The following is a 22527-nucleotide window of genomic DNA, read 5'->3' as shown; positions in this document are numbered from 1 at the left end:
CTCGTTTGGGAAACAAACCGGGCTTTTTGGGGTGGGGGGGGAGGAGGGGTAGGCCCCCCCTGTTTTGGGGGGATATTGGGCAATGGTGGAGTTATGGGGGTTTGGTGTAGCTGCAGGGGGGAGGTTTCTGTACAACACCCCTCACGCACCTCCCCTCCTCCCCCCCCGGCACCGGCGTCCGCCTCGGTAGGGAGGGGGAAGAGGGAGCACTTCTGCCTCGGTAGGGAGGAGGGTACAGGGGCACTTCCGCCTCGGTAGGGGGGCGGAAGTCTCCGCCCTCTTGCGGGCGGGTCACGTGGCGGGAAGGGGCGACGCTCTAGCCGTCGTCCTCGTTGTCCCCGGCCCGTGGAGGATTGCATGGAGGCGATGGCAGCGGGGCTGTGGGGGCTGCTGGGGAGATGTGAGTGGGGGGGGCCCGACCCCCCCCCCTCCCCAGGCCCGAGACCCCCCGGCCTAACCTTACCCTACCCCCCCCTTACTGGGACCCTCCGGCGTGGCCTAGAGCCCCCCATGACCCCCAGCCTAACCTTGACCCTCAGTTGACCTCACGGCCCCCCCGAGTCTCCCCTTTTTGTGTGCCCTGACCCCCGGGGTCCCCATTACTCCCCCCCTGCCCATGACCCCTCCCGTGCCTCCTTTGAGGCCCCTCCGGATGCTGGGGTCCTTTCCCAGTACCCTGAGTGCCTCCTAGTCCTTCATTAGTGGATCCCAGTGCCCCCCCCCAATCCTTCCCCAGTGGCCCTCAGCCCTTCTCAATTGGGTCCTAGTCCTTCCCCAGTGTGTCTCAGTGCCCCCAGCTCTTCTCCCACAACTCCCAGTCCCTCCCTGGGTACTCCCTCTCCTTCCCCAGTGCATCCCAGTGCCCCCAGCCCTTCTCCAGTGGGTCCCTGCCCCTCCCCAGGGACTCCCAGTCCCTCCCCAGTGGGTCCTAGTGCCCCAGTGACAGGCTGGGTGCCGCAGCACTTCAGGTGCCGGCCTGACTGATGTTGGTGGAGGCGGCAGAGCAGTGCTTGCCCGGCCACAGCTTTGAGATGCTGCGGGTGATGCTGGAGCAGGACCGCGTCCTGCACGTGGAGCTCCACCACCCTGAGAAGAGGATCACCGTGAACATGGCGTTCTGGAGGTAACGGGGGCACTTGGGGACTCCCCCATGGCCCCCCAGACCCCATCCCCAGCTGTCCCCACTGTCCCCATTCCCACAGGGAGATGGTAGAGTCCTTCCAGGACGTTGGCCAGGACTCGTCCTGCCATGCGATCGTCATCTCAGGTGCTGGGAAGTGTTTCATGGCTGGTGAGGGGGGGTCGGGGATTTTGGCTCATTTTGGGGGGGGAATCTCAGAATTGGGGGGTTGTTTCAGCCCCATCAGGGGAAATGGGGGGGGGGGATCTTGACCCATCTGGAAGGGACTGGGAGCATCTTGGTACCAGCTGGGTGGAACTGGGGGTATCTCTACCCCAGCCAAGGAGGATTGGGGGTAACTTTGCCCTGGATGGGGGTATTTGGGGTACCTGTGCACCAGCCAGGGAAGATCAGGGGCATCTTGGCATCACCAGGAGGCCTGGGGGTGTCTCAGCCCTGGCTGGGGGGCTCGGGGGGGGCTTTGCACCCCAACTGGGAATGGGTTGACGTGCGGAAAACAGACTCCACAATCACTGAGATTGTAAAAGTAGGTATGTTCATTCAGCACGGGGGGTAGTCCCACCAAAGTCGTGCGCGCCTGACCTGGCAGTTCGCTTTAAATTTATACAGTCAAGTGTTACATATACATAGAGTCTCACAATACACCTATACGTAGGCATTACCTATCCCCGCTTCATATTAAAATTAGCTCCAGGAAGTCATTTCCATAGTCTTCTGTCGTGGTTTAACCCCAGCCAGCAACTAAGCGCCACGCAGCCGCTCACTCACTCCCCCCCCATCCAGTGGGATGGGGGAGAAAATCAGGAAAAGAAGTAAAACTCCTGGGTTGAGATAAGAACAGTTTAATAGAATATAAAAAGAAGAAACTAATAATGATACTGATAACACTAATAAAATGACAACAGTAGTAATAAAAGGATTGGAATGTACAAATGATGCGCAGGGCAATTGCTCACCACCTGCTGACCGACACCCAGCCAGTCCCTGAGCGGCGAATCCCTGCCCCCCACTTCCCAGTTCCTAAACTAGATGGGATGTCACATGGTATGGAATACACTGTTGGCCAGTTTGGGTCAGGTGCCCTGGCTGGGCATGAGAAGCTGAAAAATCCTTGACTATAGTCTAAGCACTGCTGAGCAACAACTGAAAACATCAGTGTTATCAACATTCTTCTCATACTGAACTCAAAACATAGCACTGTACCAGCTACTAGGAAGACAATTAACTATATCCCAGCTGAAACCAGGACAGGAATGGTCCTTCCCACTGTGGCTCCAGGTTTTTTTCTGTAAGAGACTTTACATATACATACTCTCCAGGTTGTATATTATGTACAGGTCCATCTAAGCCTCTCCCTTGAGTCCCAGCTATATGTTTCCTGTTTTTATTGAGCTGTTTACTTAATGCTATCATGTAAGAGGTCACAATTTCGTCCCCAGCTTGTACAGACACCCCTTTCTGTATTTCATAGGGTTGTCCATATAACATTTCAAAGAGGCTCGGTCCTTCCCTTGCCCTTGGTCTTGTTTGTATACGCAAAAGGGCTAAAGGGAGAGACTGAGGCCATGTTAGATTCGCTTCTTGTCCTAATTTCACAATTTGCTGTTTGATTAAGTGGTTCATTTTTTCCACTTGACCACTTGACTGGGGGTGATATGGAGTATGAAGTTGCCAATCTATACCCAAATGGTGGCTAATTTGTTGTACTATTCTTGAGACAAAATGTGATCCTCTGTCAGAGGACATGGTTGCTGGAACCCCGAAACGTGGTATTATTTCTTGCACTAATATTTTAGTTACCTCCCGGGCTTTAGCCGTTCTTGTTGGGAATGCTTCTGGCCAACCTGAAAAGGTATCAGTTAATACTAGTAAATATCGATACCCCCCTTTTCTTGGAAGTTCTGTGAAGTCAATTTGCCATTGCTGTCCAGGCCCATTGCCTTTCCCAATCTGACCCATTTCTAGTTTGGGGGTATTCTTAGGATTAGTCTGAAGGCAAAGATCGCATTGTTGAGTTACTTGTCTCACTGTGGTATATAAATTTCTAGCCACAATTTTTCTTATTAAATGTTTATACAGAGCCTCTGTCCCCCAATGTCTTTTCCTATGCTCCTCCCATATCAAATGCCACAGTAAGCAAGAGGGAATGATTAGTTTTCCCTGTGGGGTATGAGCCCACCCTTCTTCATTATATGACCCTTCTAAATCTGTAATAGGCTTCTGATCTTCTCTGGTATAGTATGGCTTACCTTTTAGGGAGATTTGTCTATCAGGAATTAAAGCCCCTTCTATTTTTACCTTTGTTCTGGCCACTTGTTTTGCCTCTCTGTCCGCCAGTTCATTTCCTTTTTCCAAATCTGAGCTCACTTTCTGGTGTGCCTTAATATGCATAATTGCTACTTTCTTAGGGAGCTGGACAGCTTCCAGTAACTTCAGAATTTCTTCTGCGTGTTTGATATTTTTCCCCTGGGAATTCAATAGTCCTCTCTCCTTCCAAATTGCTCCATGTGCGTGTACAACTCCAAAGGCATATTTTGAGTCTGTATAAATGTTCACAACTTTGCCCTGGGCCAATTCCAGGGCGCGGGTTAGAGCAATTATTTCTGCCTTCTGTGCGGAGGTGTTCATGGGCAAAGCCCCTGATTCTATTACCTCTTGGCTGGTGGTGACGGCGTATCCCGCATGTCGATTACCATTTAGGACGTAACTGCTTCCGTCTGTGAACCAGGTTTCTCCGTTTTCCATGGGGCTGTCTTTCAGGTCTGGGCGACTGGCGTATGTTGTTTCGATGGTCTCCAAACAGTCATGATGTACCGGTTCTCCTGTGTTCCCGCTGAGAAAAGAAGCTGGGTTGACAATGTTAGTGACTACAATCTCCACATCATCCTGCTCTACCAATATAGCTTGATATCTCAGAAATCTTTGTGGAGAGAGCCAATGTCCACCCTTTGTTTCCAGTACTGTTGATACTGTATGAGACACTAAAACAGTCATTTTCTGGCCCAGAATAAACTTTCGGGCTTCCTGTATGTTTAGTATCACAGCTGCAACCGCCCGCAGGCATCCAGGCCAACCTTTTGCAGTTGTGTCTAACTGCTTAGAGAAGTAGGCAACTGCCCGTCGATATGGGCCCAGGTTTTGTGCTAATATTCCCAGGGCAATGCCCTGCTTCTCGTGTGAGTAAAGAAGAAACGGCTTACTCACGTCTGGGAGTCCTAAGGCCGGGGCCGACATCAAAGCCTTTTTCAGTAGCTCAAAGGCTCATTCGGTCTCCTTGTTCCACTCAAGGTGTTTCTGCTCAGTGGCTGTTAGCGCATACAGTGGTTTAACAAGCAATCCATAATTATAGATCCACAATCGGCACCACCCCGTCATTCCCAGAAAAGTTCGTAACTCTTTCACTGTCTGAGGTCTCCGAGTTTGGCATATTGCCTCTTTACGGGCTTGTCCCAAAGTTCTTTGTCCTGTACTAATTTCATAGCCTAAATAATTAACTTTGCATTGCATTACCTGTGCTGCCTTCTTGGATATCCGGTACCCTTGAAGTCCCAGGAAATTCAACAGACTCACCGTCCATGTTATACAATCTTTCTCTGTCTTGGTGGCGATCAGGATATCATCCACATACTGCAACAGCTTCCCCTCCTCAGACGGGGCTTCCCAGGATTCTAAGTCTTTTGCAAGCTGATTGCCGAAAATGGTAGGACTATTCTTAAATCCTTGTGGCAACACCGTCCAAGTGAGCTGGGTCTTTCGACCACTCTTGGGGTTTTCCTATTCAAATGCAAATAATTTTTGGCTGGCTTCATGGAGAGGGAGGCAAAAGAAAGCATCCTTCAAATCTAAAACAGTAAACCAAGTCAATTCAGGTGTTAATACGGTCAACAGGGTATATGGGTTCGCCACTACCGGGTAAAGATCTTCAGTTATCTTATTCACCGCCCGTAAGTCTTGGACAACCCAATATGACCCATCGGGCTTCCGAACAGGTAATATAGGGGTATTGAATTCAGACTCACACTCTTTTAATAATCCCAACTGCAAAAATTTTTCTATCACCGGCCGGATTCCTTCTCTGTCTTCCTTCTTTAGGGGATATTGTTTAATCCTTACCGGCTTTCGGCCTTCCTTGATCCTAACTTCAACAGGGGGGGCACTTTTCGCTCTTCCAGGTGCATCGGTAGCCCATACCCCCGGGTACACTTGGTTTAAGATGTCCTCGTTAATGTTTCCTTCTAGGGGGAGACTGGTTAAGGTTAGGCTCAATATTTGAATATATTCCTGATCTTTTACCTCCAGAGTAATTTCTCCCTTTTTGAATACAATTTTTGCTTCCAAATGTTCCAACAAGTTCCTTCCCAAAAGTGCCTTTGGGAAGTTGGGCATATATAAAAATTTATGAATGCCCCACTGTTTTCCTAATTTATATTCTAAAGGATTACAAAAATATGCCTTTTCACTTTGACCAGTTGCTCCTTTCACTATGACATAATCATCTCCCAGGGGCATCAAAGCTTGGTTCAGAACCGAGTATGTTGCCCCCGTATCTACCAAGAATTCTATTTCTTGTTGTGTTTTCCCTAGCTTAATTATAACCAGTGGATCCGCTGGGGTAGATTCCCCAGGTTCCCGTCAATCTCCCTCCACATGGGCTACTGTTCTTCCTGTTTGAGCCCCCTGATCCTCCTTCTTGTTCTTTGGGCATTCCTTTTTCCAATGACCAAATTTCTTACACAAAGCACATTGATCCTTGCCCAGTCGGGGCAAGTCTCGCCTAGGCCCTCTTCCTCTTTCTTCCTGGATAACAGCCATTAATTTCCTTTGTCCCTGCCTATATCCTTCTTCTCTGTTACTAAATACTCTCCATGCTTCATCCAATAATATTTCTAAATTCCTACCCTCTGTAGGGCGTAATTTTTGAAGTTTGCGCCTTATATCCCCTGTAGATTGACCCAAAACCAGGGAGACCAATTGTTGTACTCCTACTTCTGACCCAGGATCCAGCGGTGTGCTGCGGCGCATTACATCCCTCAGTCGATCCAGGAATTCGGATGGAGACTCGGAAGGACTCTGTTTGACTGCATATAAGGCTGACCAATTTATAGTTTTGGGGATTGGCCTCTCCATTCCTTTTGTAATCCAATCCTGATACCCCTGCAATCTTTCCATATGTGCAGATCTATTAACATCCCACTTTGGGTCTTGGAGAGGGAAATATTCTTTAACGTCCCCTCCTGTGATCTTATAATGATCTTCAGCTAGGTTCCCTGCTGTTTTTAAAATCAGCTGTTTCTCTGTTTCGGTCATATATTCTAATAATAGCTGTATATCCTTCCAATCAGGGTTATGCTGTTTTACAATAAATTGGAAATGTTTAGTTACACTTACCGGATCACTCCTATAATCTTTAGCAACCTTTTTCCATTCCCCTAGGTCAGCAGTAGAAAAGGGTACTTTGATTAACATTGTCCCACCATCCGGCCTCACCGCCTCTCGGAGAGGTGCTTGTAAAGCTGTTGAGGTAGTTTTCTTCCTAGTACGGGAAGATACAGGGCTGTCCGGGGGGGTTGGAGTTCTATCCGAGTCTGCATCCTGTTCCTGTGGTCGAGGGGGAGGCTTAAACAAATCAGTTAGATCTTGTTCTGGTACCTGATGGATTTTATTTGTCTTTGTACGTCTTTGTCCAATACTACATGCCGAACAACACTGCCTCAGTTTACCTCTAAGCTCCTTGTTGTTTTCTCGCTCAACTGCGAGCACCATGGGGTCCTGTGGGGGTACCATTCCACAGTCCCTTTGCCACTCCGGATGATTTCGGAGTGTGAAAAACATGTCTGCATACGAAACTTCATCCCATTTTCTTTCTCTCCTTAAAAACAGCATTAGTTGTAATAGAGTATTATAATCTGTTGACCCATTAAGTGGCCACTTAGCATCACCTTCTAACTTATATAATGGCCACCATTGATTGCAATACTTAAGGTTCTTTTTATTTTCCGTACCTTCGGTCTCAGCAATATCTTTCCAGTGGGTAATAACACAACCCAGAGGACTCTTCCTCAATATTCCCCCTTGATTGTTTCCCATTTTATAACTTCTCTTTTTAATAAGCTTCCATGCAAATTGTTTCTTACACCTCTTTATAGAATTCTCCCAGTTTTCCTCTCACGCGTCCTGAATTTCTGGGATTAAATTTTCCTTTCCACACACCAATTTCACTATTTCGGCTATTTTTCCAACCACAAACAATCCCAACTGTGTACGTAGCCCGTCCCCTCTTATCCCAGGGAGTCCAAACCCCACACTCAGGGCATTTAATATCCCCGCCACAATCTATTTGCAACCTCTGTTTACACCACACACATTCCAGGACATATGAGGGCATACACTCATTTCCTGGATGTAAAAGACACCATTCAAATACCCACATTTATGTGATGCACCATACAGGGACTTTCTTATACCAACACCACAAAATGATTAAGATAATCAAACTTACAATTACAACTTTAACATATAAATTCAAGTTTCAAATCATTAGTGAGTCACACTTCGTTTGTCTCCGGCCATACTCCTTGTGGAGTTACGAAACTGCGGAGCAGAACTCCACACATACTCTGCAGCTGAGCTGTGTCTCTTTTACTCAAACATTCAATCCACAGTTTTAGACATTTATACATTAACAAGCATATATACACATATAAATCTCAACATAACATTTTCACATTTTCACACAAAATCTTTAACATTAAATTTCCAAACATTCATATCATACAATCATCGCTCCAGTTGACAACCTTTCAGCAGCTGCAAAAATGTACCAAGCACAATTGCAAGGGGGTGCGCTTACCCTTCTCCTGCCTCTTATATACCAGTCATCGACAGGTCTGTCCTGGCTCCCGATACTGGGATGCAGCAGTCACCCCGGATTTGCTCGATCTACCCCCAAGATCGCTGGCGGCCGCTCTATCAGTCAGCAAATCCCCCCTTGTTACCATACAGGGTACCCTCCTCCCATACGGGGACTACGCTGCACGCCAGATGTCTCTGCGCGATTTACCAGCTGCCCTGGCCCATACTTTTACAGGCTCCCCTTGTAGAACATACCGTTTGGTCCGCGGCTTCAGGAGGTCGTTGTCTGCTCCCGCAGTGAGCGGCTGGCAGCGGAGGCTCCTCCGAGGAAAGTGCTCGGGGCGCGCCGAGGGGCGTCTGCTCCGCAGTTGGTCCCGCAGCTGAGCAGAGAGTCTCCTGCCTGGCTCGCCAAACTGACGTGCGGAAAACAGACTCCACAATCGGTGAGATTGTAAAGTAGGTATGTTCATTCAGTGCTGGGCAGCACCGGGGGTAGTCCCACCAAAGTCGTGCGCGCCTGACCTGGCAGTTCGCTTTAAATTTATACAGTCAAGTGTTACATATACATAGAGTTTCGCAATACACCTATACATAGGCATTACCTATCCCCGCTTCATATTAAAATTAGCTCCAGGAAGTCATTTCCATAGTCTTCTCTCAACTGCGCTTGCGCAGTGCCTCCTTATGGTGGTCGTCTGGTGGTCATGAAGATGAAGGCTGTATGTCTTCTTCACGGTGAACTCTTAACCTTCTGTCCCTGTGCAGACTCAGTTGCTCCTTGGCATTTATCCAAATCACAAGGCCGGTCTTGGCTGGTTCTTGGGGTCCACTGCTGCTTCTTATCAGGGACTATCTCCTGTCCCAGCCAGCCTCAACAATGCAAGCGTTAAACATCACTTCTCATCCCCTTGGGCCATGTCTACCTCTATTGAAACTTCTTTAACTTCATTATAAGCTAGATAATTATTAAACAATTCCTATCTACATTCATATATCTACTATATCTACTAAGGTTCCTTTGGTTCCCTGTCTCAGGGTGATGGCATGGCCCTGGGCAGGGATTGACCTGATGGGGATGGGCAGCGAGTTCATGATGGTGGAGGGCGAGGACAGGGCCAGGAAGGCCTGGAACCTGTGCCGGAAGATCTGCGAGTACCAGGAGACCTTCTCGGTGCTGGAGAAGGTTGGATGGATGGACGGGGGGGGAGAGACTGTTCCCCAACCCCCCTGATGCCCATTTCTCCTGTAGTGCCTGAAGCCAGTGATCGCAGCGGTGCGTGGTGCCTGTGTCGGTGCAGGTGAGCTGGGGCGAGTGGGGGGCCGGGCCGGGGTCCCCCCCACCACTGGCTCAGGGTCCCCCCCACCAGCTCAGGGTCTTTTCCTGGCAGGTATTGATCTCATCTCTGCCTGCGACATCTGCTACTGCGCCCAGGACGCCTGGTTCCAGGTGAAGATAAGTGGGTGGGGACCCTAGGGTGTCCCTGGGACCCCTCGGATGTCCCCGGAGCACCTCGGCTGTCCCCATATCCCCCCCCCCCCCCATCTCCTTGGACGTCCCTGTGCCCCCTCGCGTGTCCCCATGCCCACAGGAGGTGGACATCGGGCTGGTGGCCGATGTGGGCACTCTCCAGCATCTCCCAAAGATCATGGGTAGCTAGAGGTGGGTGGGGGGATGCCAGGGAAGGGGACACTGGGGGGGCTGGTGGCAGGGGAGGGGGCTTCAAGGGGACCCCATCTCACCACACAAACCCCCCTGCAGTCTCGTCAACGAACTGGCCTTCACCGCCCACAAGATGATGGCCCCTGAAGTGCAGAGCTCCAGCTTGGTGAGGTACTGCAGCCCCCCCCCCCCACCCCTGGGAGGTGACCCCATCCTTGGGGCTGTCCCCAGTGCACCCCTCAGGGTGCCTGTCCCCACTGGCAGCCCCTCTCTTGCCCACAGCTGGGTGTTTGCTGATAAGGAGATGCTGCTGCAGGGAGCCTTGGAAGTGGCCACCGCCATCGCAGCCCGGAGCCCTGTGGCCGTGCAGGGCACCAAGGTGAACCTGTTCTGCTCACGGGACCACCCTGTCCCCAAGAGCCTCCATTACGTGGTGAGCGGTCCCCTCCCCTCCTGCCGGGACCCCCGGCCCCAAAAGGCCACACTCCCTCCCTCATCGTCCCTGTTCCCCCTCCCTGACTGTGATGACGTCCCTGTCGCCGCTGTCCTGGTTTCAGCTGGGATGTAGTTAACTGTCTTCCTAGTAGCTGGTACAGTGCTATGTTTTGAGTTCAGTATGTGAAGAATGTTGATAACACTGATGTTTTCAGTTGTTGCTCAGTAGTGTTTAGACTACAGTCAAGGATTTTTCAGCTTCTCATGCCCAGCCAGGGCACCTGACCCAAACTGGCCAACAGTGTATTCCATACCATGTGACGTCCCATCTAGTTTAGGAACTGGGAAGTGGGGGGGGGGATTTCGCTGCTCGGGGACTGGCTGGGTGTCGGTCGGCGGGTGGTGAGCAATTGCCCTGCACATCATTTGTACATTTCAATCCTTTTATTACTACTGTTGTCATTTTATTAGTGTTATCATTATCATTATTAGTCTCTTCTTTTCTGTTCTATTAAATCGTTCTTATCTCAACCCAGGAGTTTTACTTCTTTTCCTGATTTTCTCCCCCATCCCACTGGATGGGGGGGGAGTGAGTGAGCGGCTGCGTGGTGCTTAGTTGCTGGCTGGGGTTAAACCACGACAGTCCTTTTTGGCGCCCAACGTGGGGCTCGAAGGGTTGAGATAACGACAAACCTGACCAGAGCTTGTTAAAACAAATTTGTCCTAAGCATTCATTATGTTGATTTATGCATTCTTAGAGTTGTTGCTCTGGTTTTTAAGGCTCTGTTATGTATCACCTCGCTTGCTGTATGTAGTTCCTCTTCTACTGCTTATCATCCGTGGGAGGTGGATTAAGGTTTTCGCTTTGATGTATGGTATAACTCTGGTTTATGGTATGATAAAGTCATCAGCTGTGGGATTAATCCGGTATTTGCACTTAGCATTGTCACCTTTATGCTGCGGGAGCCATCTGTGGGAAACTATTAATAATTATACCATTTACCTTTCCTCCATGGAAAACCAGTCTGTGGGTGGGGTACCTTTCTTCCCCTCTCCTTTCTCCTTCGGTCCAGTTACAATGGTGTTTGAGAATTTTGAAAAATTTGAATACTCCTGGAATGTTGGGACTAGCACGGTCCTAGCCCTACTGCTAGGAATTAGCATACTTCTGAATGTGGTTCAGCTCTCGTTTAAGGTTAAACAGCTATTTAAGAAGATCACCCAGAGATGTGCCCCAAGGCTGGATAATTATGAGTGGCAGGGTGTGTGGGGTAGTATGGGCAAATACCTAGAAAAGTGGGCACCTCCGACGTTTTGGAAATTCACCCCTGAACAAGTGCAGGATCCAGAAGAACTAGTAAAATATTTGGAAAAGGTATGCTGTCACCCCGGCAGCTCCAGAGAGATACAAATCACTGCAACGTGCTGGGGCCTGGCCCATGCCTATCGAGCCCTGTTTGACACCACTCAGTATCCTCAAGGGGAAGAGAAAGTCTCTGGACCTAACAACAAAATGGTGAGCACCGCGGCCACCCAAACCTTGGCAACGGGCGCTGCGGCCCCTCCAGCCCCGGCAAGGAGCATTGCAGGCACCCAGACCTTGGCGACAGGCACCGTGACCCCTCCAGCCCCGGCGACGAGAACTCGGGCTACCCAAACCTCAACAACAGGCACTGCAGCCCCTCCAGCCCCAGTGACGAGCACTGCTGCTACCCAAACCTCGGTGACAGACACTGCGCTTATCCAAAACCCGGCGAGCGATACTGCAACTGAACCAGCGGACCAACCTGCACCAGCATCAATTGCCCCCGTACAGAAAAAGAAATATACAAAAAAATCAGTTCGCTTAGCGAAGGATGAAGGTGAACCAGGGTCATCACGGGAACCGGAGGAAGAGGCAGAACCAGAGGTAATAACCCGGTCCCTATCCTTGAGTGAGCTGCGGGATCTACGAAAAGACTTTGGCCGCCGTATAGGTGAGCATATTATCACCTGGCTCCTCCGATGCTGGGACAATGGGGCTAATAGCTTGGAATTAGAAGGTAGGGAAGCCAAGCAGCTGGGATCGCTTGCCAGGGAAGGTGGCATTGACAAGGCAATTGGAAGAGGGACACAAGCCATCAGCCTCTGGAGGCGACTCCTGTCAAGTGTGAAGGAAAGGTACCCCTTTAAGGAAGATGTTATATGTCAATCAAGCAAGTGGACCACCATGGAAAAAGGTATTCAATATCTGAGGGAATTAGCTGTGCTAGAGACGATCCATCATGACCCGGACAACCCACAATTACCCAAAGATCCAGACGAAGTCCAATGCACACGACCCATGTGGCGGAAGTTTGTACGGAGCGCGCCATCATCCTATGCCAACGCATTGGCAATAATGGCCTGGAAGGATGAAGAGGCACCGACAGTGGAGGAAGTGGCTCGCCAACTCCGTCAATACGAAGAAAATCTCTCCTCCTCCCTACAAGCCTGCATTGCAGCTGTGGAGAAGCTGTCCGAGGATGTCCAACAAATCAAAGAGGATATGTCCTACTCCACACGTGTAAGGACCAATGTCTCAGCTATTAGGAGTGAGCGCTCCTCTTCCCAAGAGAGAGAATATAGAAGGTACACACCGCGAGGTGCCCTGTGGTTTTACCTATGTGATCAGGGAGAGGACATGAGGAAATGGGACGGAAAACCTACCTCGGTCCTAAATGCACGGGTACGTGAACTGCGAGGAAAAACCACCACAAAAGGGGATTCTACCAGGAAAAATGCCGCTCCAGTTTCCAAACAGAGTAGAAGGGCTGATTTCATTTCTGATCCTCTTGAAGGGACTTCTGAGCCAATTTTACGAGAAGTGAATACTGAATACTCTGACCAGAATTAGAGGGGCCCTGCCTCCAGCCAGGTGGAGGAAAGGGATAACCGGGTCTATTGGACTGTGTGGATTTGATGGCCTGGCACGTCAGACCCACAGGAGTATAAGGCTCTAGTAGACACCGGCGCACAGTGCTCTCTAATGCCATCAAGTTATAAAGGGACAGAATCCATTTGTATTTCTGGTGTGACAGGGGGATCCCAAGAATTAACTGTATTGGAAGCTGAAGTAAGCCTAACTGGAAATGAATGGCAGAAACACCCCATTGTGACTGGTCCAGAGGCTCCGTGTATCCTTGGCATAGACTATCTCAGGAGGGGGTATTTTAAGGACCCGAAGGGGTATCGATGGGCTTTTGGTATAGCTGCCTTGGAGACGGAGGGCACTGAACAGCTGTCTACCCTGCCTGGTCTCTCTCAAGACCCTTCGATTGTGGGGTTGCTCAAGGTTAAAGAACAACAAGTGCCAATTGCTACCACGACGGTGCACCGGCGGCAATATCGCACCAACCGAGACTCTCTGATTCCCATCCACAAGTTGATTCGCCAACTGGAGAGCCAAGGAGTGATCAGCAAAACCCGCTCACCCTTTAATAGTCCCATATGGCCAGTGCGGAAGTCTAATGGGGAATGGAGACTAACAGTTGACTATCGCGGCCTGAATGAAGTTACACCACCGCTGAGTGCTGCCGTTCCAGATATGCTAGAACTTCAATACGAGCTAGAGTCAAAGGCAGCCAAGTGGTATGCCACAATTGACATTGCTAATGCGTTTTTCTCAATCCCTCTGGCAGCAGAGTGTCGTCCACAATTTGCCTTTACTTGGAGAGGTGTCCAGTACACTTGGAATCGATTGCCCCAGGGGTGGAAACACAGCCCCACCATTTGCCATGGACTAATCCAGACTGCACTGGAAAAAGGTGAAGCTCCGGAACACCTGCAATACATTGATGACATCATCGTATGGGGCAACACAGCAGAAGAAGTCTTTGAGAAAGGGAAGAAAATAATCCAAATCCTTCTGAAAGCCGGTTTTGCCATAAAAGAAAGTAAGGTCAAGGGACCTGCACAGGAGATCCAGTTTTTGGGAATAAAATGGCAAGATGGACGTCGTCAGATCCCAATGGATGTGATTAATAAAATAGCAGCTATGTCTCCCCCGACTAATAAAAAGGACACACAGGCCTTCTTAGGTGTCGTGGGGTTTTGGAGAATGCATATTCCAAATTACAGTTTGATTGTAAGCCCTCTCTATCAAGTGACCCGGAAGAAGAATGATTTTAAATGGGGCCCTGAACAACAACAAGCCTTTGAACAAATTAAACGGGAGATTGTTCATGCCGTAGCCCTTGGACCAGTCCGGACAGGACAAGATGTTAAAAATGTGCTCTATACTGCAGCTGGGGAGAATGGCCCTACCTGGAGCCTCTGGCAGAAAGCACCTGGGGAGACCCGAGGCCAACCCCTGGGGTTTTGGAGTCGAGGATATCGAGGATCCGAGGCTCGCTATACTCCAACTGAAAAAGAGATATTGGCAGCGTATGAAGGAGTTCGAGCTGCCTCAGAAGTGGTTGGTACTGAGACACAGCTCCTCTTAGCACCCCGACTGCCCGTGCTGGGCTGGATGTTCAAAGGGAGGGTCTCCTCTACACATCACGCGACTGACGCCACGTGGAGTAAGTGGATCGCACTGATCACACAACGGGCTCGCATAGGAAACCCCAGTCGCCCAGGAATTTTAGAAGTAATCACGGACTGGCCAGAAGGCAAAGATTTTGGGATGTCACCAGAGGAGGAGGTGGCACGTGCTGAAGAAGCCCCGCTGTATAATAAACTGCCAGAGAATGAGAGGCAATATGCCCTGTTCACTGACGGATCCTGTCGCATTGTGGGAAAGCATCGAAGGTGGAAAGCTGCTGTATGGAGTCCTACACGACAAGTTGCAGAAACTGCTGAAGGAGAGGGTGAATCGAGTCAGTTTGCAGAGGTGAAAGCCATCCAGCTAGCGTTAGATATTGCTGAAAGAGAAAAGTGGCCAGTGCTCTATCTCTATACTGACTCATGGATGGTGGCAAATGCCCTGTGGGGGTGGTTACAGCAATGGAAGCAGAGCAACTGGCAGCGCAGAGGTAAACCCATTTGGGCTGCCACGCTGTGGCAAGATATTGCGTCCCGGCTAGAGAATCTGGTTGTAGAAGTACGTCATGTAGATGCTCACGTACCCAAGGGTCAGGCCACTGAAGAACATCGAAACAACCAACAGGTGGATCAGGCTGCCAAGATTGAAGTGGCTCAGGTGGACCTGGACTGGCAACATAAGGGTGAGCTATTTATGGCTCGATGGGCCCATGATACTTCAGGCCATCAGGGAAGAGATGCAACATATAGATGGGCTCGAGATCGAGGGGTGGACCTGACCATGGGCACTATCGCGCAGGTTATCCATGAATGTGAAACATGTGCTGCAATTAAGCAAGCCAAGCGGTTAAAGCCCCTGTGGTATGGAGGGCGATGGCTGAAATATAAATTTGGGGAAGCCTGGCAGATTGACTATATCACACTCCCACAAACTCGCCAAGGCAAGCGCTATGTGCTTACAATGGTGGAAGCAACCACCGGATGGCTGGAAACATATTCTGTACCCCATGCCACTGCCCGGAACACTATCCTGGGCCTTGAGAAGCAGGTCTTGTGGCGACATGGCACCCCAGAAAGAATTGAGTCAGACAATGGGACTCATTTCCGAAACAACCTCATAGACACCTGGGCCAAAGAGCACGGCATTGAGTGGGTGTATCATATCCCCTATCATGCACCAGCCTCTGGGAAAATTGAGCGATACAATGGACTGTTAAAGACTACATTGAGAGCAATGGGGGGCGGAACTTTCAAACATTGGGATACACATTTAGCAAAAGCCACCTGGTTAGTCAACACCAGAGGATCTGCCAATCGGAGTGGCCCTGCCCAATCAGAATTTTTACATACTGTAGAAGGGGATAAAGTCCCTGTAGTGCACATGAAAAACATGTTAGGGAAAACAGTCTGGGTTACTCCTGCCTCAGGCAAAGGTAAACCCATTCTTGGGATTGCTTTTGCTCAAGGGCCTGGGTGCACTTGGTGGGTGATGCGAAAAGATGGAGAAGTCCGATGTGTGCCTCAAGGGGATTTGATTTTAGGTGAAAATAGCCAGAATTAACCTGTATGATATTAGTTGCTATATAACCCTGCTACTGTATGTTATCATTACTATAATTGTTATATGCTATATCCATAGTACTACAGTAAGAATCACTTAGATCAAGCAAGAAAGAACTGTGGTAAAACTGAGCAAAGCGCAGTAGTGATGGAACCAGAACTGACTCCAGCATGCAACAATCCAACGGTGCACACCATCCTCCTGCTGCGCCAAATGTCATCTGCTCGTCACACCGCACTGAAGCCCAATTCTGCTCTACCGACTAAGAGGACTTTGCACCATCCCTCCTGCTCAGACAGACTGGTATGACAGACGGAGCCCAGAGTCAGAAACTAAATGAACTCAACAAACATTTTATGAACATAAAGAACTAAAGAACTGATATCTCTGTGTGTGTATACTTATATATATATATATATCATTGTTCATATGTCTCAAAGGGATGGAAAGGTGGTGATGATTGATCAGAATGTAACTAAAGGTATGGGAACTGAGCATGACGTCAATGGTATAGAATAAGGGGTGGATACTGTCCTGGTTTCATCTGGGATGTAGTTAACTGTCTTCCTAGTAGCTGGTACAGTGCTATGTTTTGAGTTCAGTATGTGAAGAATGTTGATAACACTGATGTTTTCAGTTGTTGCTCAGTAGTGTTTAGACTACAGTCAAGGATTTTTCAGCTTCTCATGCCCAGCCAGAGCACCTGACCCAAACTGGCCAACAGTGTATTCCATACCATGTGACGTCCCATCTAGTTTAGGAACTGGGAAGTGGGGGGGGGGGGGGGGGGATTTCGCCACTCGGGGACTGGCTGGGTGTCGGTCGGCGGGTGGTGAGCAATTGCCCTGCACATCATTTGTACATTTCAATCCTTTTATTACTACTGTTGTCATTTTATTAGTGTTATCATTATCATTATTAGTCTCTTCTTTTCTGTTCTATTAAATCGTTCTTATCTCAACCCAGGAGTTTTACTTCTTTTCCTGATTTTCTCCCCCATCCCACTGGATGGGGGGGGAGTGAGTGAGCGGCTGCGTGGTGCTTAGTTGCTGGCTGGGGTTAAACCATGACAGCCGCGCTGTTGCCATCCCTGTGCCCGTCTTTGTCCCTGAGTGTTGTGGTTTAACCCCAGCCAGCAACTAAGCACCATGCAGCTGCTCGCTCACTCACTCCCCCCACACCCAGTGGGATGGGGGAGAAAATCAGGAAAATAATTAAAACTCGTGGGTTGAGATAAGAACGGTTTAATAGAATATAAAAAGAAGAAACTAATAATGATAATGATAACACTAATAAAATGACAACAGCAATAATAAAAGGATTGGAATGTACAAATGATGTGCAGTGCACTTGCTCACCACCCACGGATCGATGCCTAGCTTGTCCCTGAGCGGCAATTCCCTGCCCCCACTCCCCAGTTCCTATACTAGATGTGAAGTCACATGGTATGGAATACCCCGCTGGCCAGTTTGGGTCAGCTGCCCTGGCTGTGTCCTGTACCAACTTCTTGTGCCCCTCCAGCTTTCTCGCTGGCTGGGCATGAGAAGCTGAAAAACCCTTGACTTTAGTCTAAACACTACTGAGCAACAACTGAAAACATCAGTGTTATCAACATTCTTCTCATACTGAACTCAAAACATAGCACTGTACCAGCTACTAGGAAGACAATTAACTATATCCCAGCTGAAACCAGGACACCGAGGGACGTCTTAGACCCCCAGGGTGTCCCGTCCCCATCCCCATCCCATCCCTGTCCCCATCCCCAGGCCACCTGGAACATGAGCATGCTGCAGACCGAGGACATCCTCAAGTCGGTGCAGGTAGCGATGGAGAAGAAGGGTCCCGAGGACGTCCCCTTCTCCAAGCTGTAGGGCCACTGCGGCCCCCCCCATAATAAACCTGGCTGTCCCCACATCCCCCCGTCCTGCCTTGTCCTTGGGCAATGTGGGGAGGGACGGGGCCCCGGGGGGCTGCCATTGGTCTGGGAGGGGGTCCCAAGGGTGTTACAATGGGGATGGGGGTCCCTATATCCCCTGGGAGTGGTGATGGGGACCCTGGGGTGCCAGGGGGGTCAAGGACCAAGGCCAATGTCCCCCCCTGGACCCCACAGCACATCTGGGCCCCTCCCGCCCCCACCTGATACCCATACGCCTGGGTCTGCCTGGCATGGGGCAGAGTCTGAGGTGTTGCCGCCTTGGGCAGGAACCCCCCCACCCTGCATCTGGGGGGGTCAAAGTCTGGACCCCACCCTGCCTCCACCACCTGGGACCTGCCCTCCTGGGGTGGATGTGGGGGGCACAAAGGGGTCCCCCCAAATCAATGGGGGAACCCCAAGCACCCAGGGGGGTCAGTCAGCCCCCCCCCCCCCCCCCCCCCCCCAGGTTTGAGGCCCCAGGGTCTGGGCTGTACCCCCCCACCCCAAGCTGGCGTGAGAACCCAGGTGTCCAGGTGGGACAGGGAAGGTGCCCTACCTCAGATTTGGGGCTATAAAAGTCCTGGCGCCTGTGGGCTCCGCATCCAGCCTGGCATCGTCACCGGCATCATCGTCACCATGGCCTTTGTCCCTGTGCCCAGCTACCAGCCCGCCTACAACCCAGTTGGTATCATCCCTGGAGGTCCTGTCACCCCCCCCCCCCAGGATGGGGACCTAGGGGTCAGGGTCCCAGGGGTCCTGTCCCCATCCCCCCCAGGGACATGGTGGGGACCCTGCTGACCTCATGCTCCCCCCACCACCCCCAGCCACTGCCATATGTGGCCTCTGTGATGGGGGGGGGCTCTGGCCTGGCATGACCATCTACGTGCAAGGTGTTATATCCCCTCACGCTGACAGATACAGGGACCCTGGGAGGGGGGGGGTCTGCTGTCCCCTTGCATGCGCACGTGCACCCTCTTGGATGCAAGGTGGGAGGAGGTGGGGGACACGGGGAGATATGGTGGACATGGAAGGGATATGGGGGATATGGGGGAGGATGAGGGGCACAGGGGGAAATGGAGGCGACATGGGCACAGCCTGGGGGATGGGTGACAGGTGTGGGGGGGGCTGCGTGTCCTCTCAGGTTTGGGGCGAGCCTGGTGAGGGGGATGCAGGGGGCGGAGGGCTGCTGGTGACGGGGAGCAGGGGGGATGCAGGGCTGGAGGGACAGAGGGATGGATGTGCCCTCCCCCATTGCAGGTTCCATGTGAACCTGGTGAGTGGGGCAGGGGAGGGGCTGACCTAGTGCTGCACTTGAACCCCCGTTTGGGACGGAGGGGCAGGTGGTGCTGAACAGCCGCCATAGGGGGGCAGTGGGGGCCAGAGCAGTGCCACGACCTCCACCCCTTCATGCCTGGGACCCCATTCGAGATCGTCGTCACCATCACCCCCCCACGCCTACCAGGTGCAGGGATGGGGGAGGGGGGTGGTGGGCTCTGCTGGTCTAGGGGGGTCTCAAGGGGGCTGTAGGGGCTCACTGGGGGTATATGGGGTCCTAAAGGGGGATACAAGGGCTCACAGGGGGTATATGGGGTCTCCAAGGGGGATATATGTGCATATAGAGGGTATATGAGGTCCTGAAGGAAGATATAATGGCTCATAGAGCATATATGGGGTTCCTAGGCGGATATATGTGGTCCCAAAGGGGATATAAGGGGTCCCAAATGGGGAGATAGGGGCTCACAGGGCATATATGGGGTTCCAAAAGAGGACATAAGGGCACAGGCGGTATATAGGGTCCCAAATGGAGGGATATGGGGTCCCAAAGGGGTATATGGCGTTCCAAAGAGGGAGCTGCATGGGCACACAGGAGATACATTGGGCTTCAAAAGGCAATGAAGGGGACGTATGGGCATGTAGGGAGTATATGGGGGGTCCCAAAGGGTGAGTATATGGACACACAGTAGTATATGGACATTCCAGAGAGGGATATATGGGCATGCAGGGGTATATAGAGACCCAAAGGGGGGGGTACATGTACACACACAGGGGCTATATGGGGTCTCAGAGGGGGATACATGCACACATAGGAGAGATATGGGGTTCCAAAGGGGGGATATACATGCACACAAGGGGTTATATGGGATCCCAGAGGGGAGTATGTGCACACACAGGGGATATATGGGGTCTCAGAGGGGGATACATGCACACATAGGAGAGATATGGGGTTCCAAAGGGGGGATATACATGCACACAAGGGGTTATATGGGATCCCAGAGGGGAGTATGTGCACACACAGGGGATATATGGGGTCCCAAAGGGGGATACAGGGGCACACAGGGGATATATGGGGGGGGGTGTCCCAAAGGGGGCAATACAGTCACACAAGAGTTATATGTAGTCCCAAAGGGGAGGTATATGAAGTTCCAAAAGGGGATATATGTGCACACAAGGGGTATGTAGTGTTTCAAAGGAGGGGTATATGGGGACATGAGGTCCCAAAGGGGGCTATATAGTGCTCCAATGGTGGATATATATAGACACACATGGGGTATAGGGGGTACCAAAGGGGGATATATGGAATTCCAAAGTTGGATATATGTTCACATGGGATTATATATGTGTCTGAAAGAGGGATATAAGGGCTCAGATGGGGGGGTGTGTGTGAGGGGCTCAAAGGGGATATATGTGTACACAAGGGGTTACAGGAGGTACCAAAAAGGGCTATATGGGATTTCCAAGGTCACACACAGTGATATATGGGGCCCCAAAGTGGAGGGGTATATGTGCACACAGGGGATATATGGGGGTCCCAAAGGGGATAATATGGGCACATGATGTTATATGGGGTCCTAAATATGAGTATATTGGGTCTCATTAGGGGATATATTGGCACACAGGGTCCCGGGGCGGGGGGGTATTATGTGGGCATACAGGGGGAGTATATTGGGTCCCAAGAGGGAGATATGAGCACGCAGGGGGTATATGGGGGGGGGGGGTGTCCCAAAGTGGATATGTGGGCACACAGGGGGTTATAGGGGTATATGGGGGAGGGTGGGTGGATGGAATCAGGGGATCTGGTCCCCCCAACACCTCCCCCGATCCCCATATCCCTCCTGCCCCCATCCTCACCTCTGCCCCGTCTCTCCACAGGGACCATACATATATCTCCCCACCATGCCAGTGAGTCGGGGGGGTGGGGGGGTGTCACCCTGGAGAGGACCCAGACTTTTTTGCCCCCCCCCCCAGGCTGCAGACCATCCCCTACCATCATAGCAACCTGCCGGTGAGTGCTGGGGGGGAAGGGCACAGCCCAGACCCCCTGCCCTGTCCCTCACTGACCCTCTTTCCTCTTCTACAGCCACCCTTCACCCCGGGAGGGGGGCGCCGACCTCGGCTGGGGGGACACACACGACACAGGGTGGCTGGGGGGGGGGGGGGTCCTGTCCCCATCCCAGCCCCCTTCTTGTCCGTTGCAGCCTGTGCCCTTCGTGGCCACCATCCGGGGGAGGGCTCATCCCCAAGAAAATCATTGTAGTGAAGGGCTTCATTCTTCCCCCGATGCCGAAAGGTATTGGGGGGGAGGGACCCCCACCCCCTTCCCTGGGGTGCCCAGCACCCAGAGCACCCTGACCCCCACCGTCACCACCACCCCCCCCAGGTTCCACATCAACCTGCGGGCGGGTCCTGGGGGGGGGGAATGCTGCTGCACTTGAACCTGCACCTGGGCGAGGGGGTGGTGGTATGCAACAGCCTGCTGGGGAGTGTGGGGGGGTGTCGGTGTCTGGGGGGCAGAGGAGCAGGATCTGCCCCACAACCCCTTCCAGCGCAGCTGCTACTTTGACGTGAGTGCACGGGAGGAGGGGGCACGCACAAGCGTGGGTGTCACGTGGGTGGGTGCTGCACGAGTGGGAGGGGGAAATCAGTTGCATGAGGGGGTTGTGTTGCAGGAGGGTGAGCATCACACATGGATGGAAGTTGCATAAGGGTTCATGTTGCATGAAGACCCACAGGGCAGGAGGACGGGTGTTGCACCGGGCAGGTGTTGCATGTGGGTGGGTGTTGGTGTCACACAAGGGCATGCCTTGTACAAGAGTGCACATTGCCCATGACCACTCTCCCCACCCCCCCAGCTCTCCATCTGCTGTGGGAACCATTGCTTCAAGGTGTTTGCCAAGGGGCAGCCACTCTGCAACTTCTCCCACCACCTGCCCCTGGGACCCCATGTCGACACACTGGAGGTGGATGGCGACGTTGTCCTCTCCTACGTCCACTTCTGAGCCCACAGCTGGCCCCATAGCCCGGCTCATGGCCTGCCCCATAGCCCATTCTCCAGTGCCCCCCCCTTCCCCCCATGGGTGCTGGCCGGGGCCATCGGCACCACCGTCACCACCCAGCGCTGACCCCAATAAAGCTGCTTTCACACATGTGCCTCCATCACTGCCTGCTGCTGCCCCATAGCT

General features: G+C 51.6%; 2 protein-coding genes across 4 annotated transcripts; both read left to right on the top strand.

Annotated features, from left to right (window-relative positions):
* Positions 1-105: 105 nt before the first annotated feature.
* On the top strand, positions 106-18065 carry LOC138683621 (delta(3,5)-Delta(2,4)-dienoyl-CoA isomerase, mitochondrial-like). Of its 3 annotated transcripts, XM_069775615.1 has the most exons (7): positions 106-400; positions 1025-1123; positions 1203-1291; positions 9243-9291; positions 9753-9824; positions 9936-10086; positions 17919-18065. In XM_069775615.1, the coding sequence occupies exons 2-7, from the start codon at positions 1032-1034 to the stop codon at positions 18021-18023; spliced, it is 558 nt and encodes a 185-aa protein (XP_069631716.1). In that variant the 5' UTR covers positions 106-400; positions 1025-1031; the 3' UTR covers positions 18024-18065. The 3 variants fall into 3 exon arrangements, with proteins under 3 accessions (XP_069631716.1, XP_069631715.1, XP_069631714.1); XM_069775614.1 differs by lacking the exon at positions 106-400 and having other exon boundaries at positions 487-1123; positions 1203-1267; XM_069775613.1 differs by lacking the exon at positions 106-400 and having other exon boundaries at positions 487-1123.
* Positions 18066-18703: 638 nt separating this feature from the next.
* Positions 18704-22384, top strand: LOC138683633 (galectin-5-like). Its single transcript, XM_069775628.1, is given in 8 exon segments — positions 18704-18849; positions 21314-21357; positions 21518-21567; positions 21569-21672; positions 21726-21753; positions 21756-21842; positions 21844-21909; positions 22198-22384. Coding segments are annotated over 8 exon segments (672 nt in total). The 3' UTR covers positions 22345-22384.
* Positions 22385-22527: the final 143 nt, after the last annotated feature.

Source organism: Haliaeetus albicilla, chromosome W (genome assembly GCF_947461875.1).
Source record: "Haliaeetus albicilla chromosome W, bHalAlb1.1, whole genome shotgun sequence".
Classification (NCBI taxonomy): domain Eukaryota; kingdom Metazoa; phylum Chordata; class Aves; order Accipitriformes; family Accipitridae; genus Haliaeetus; species Haliaeetus albicilla.
This window is presented reverse-complemented; position numbering and strand designations above follow the sequence as displayed.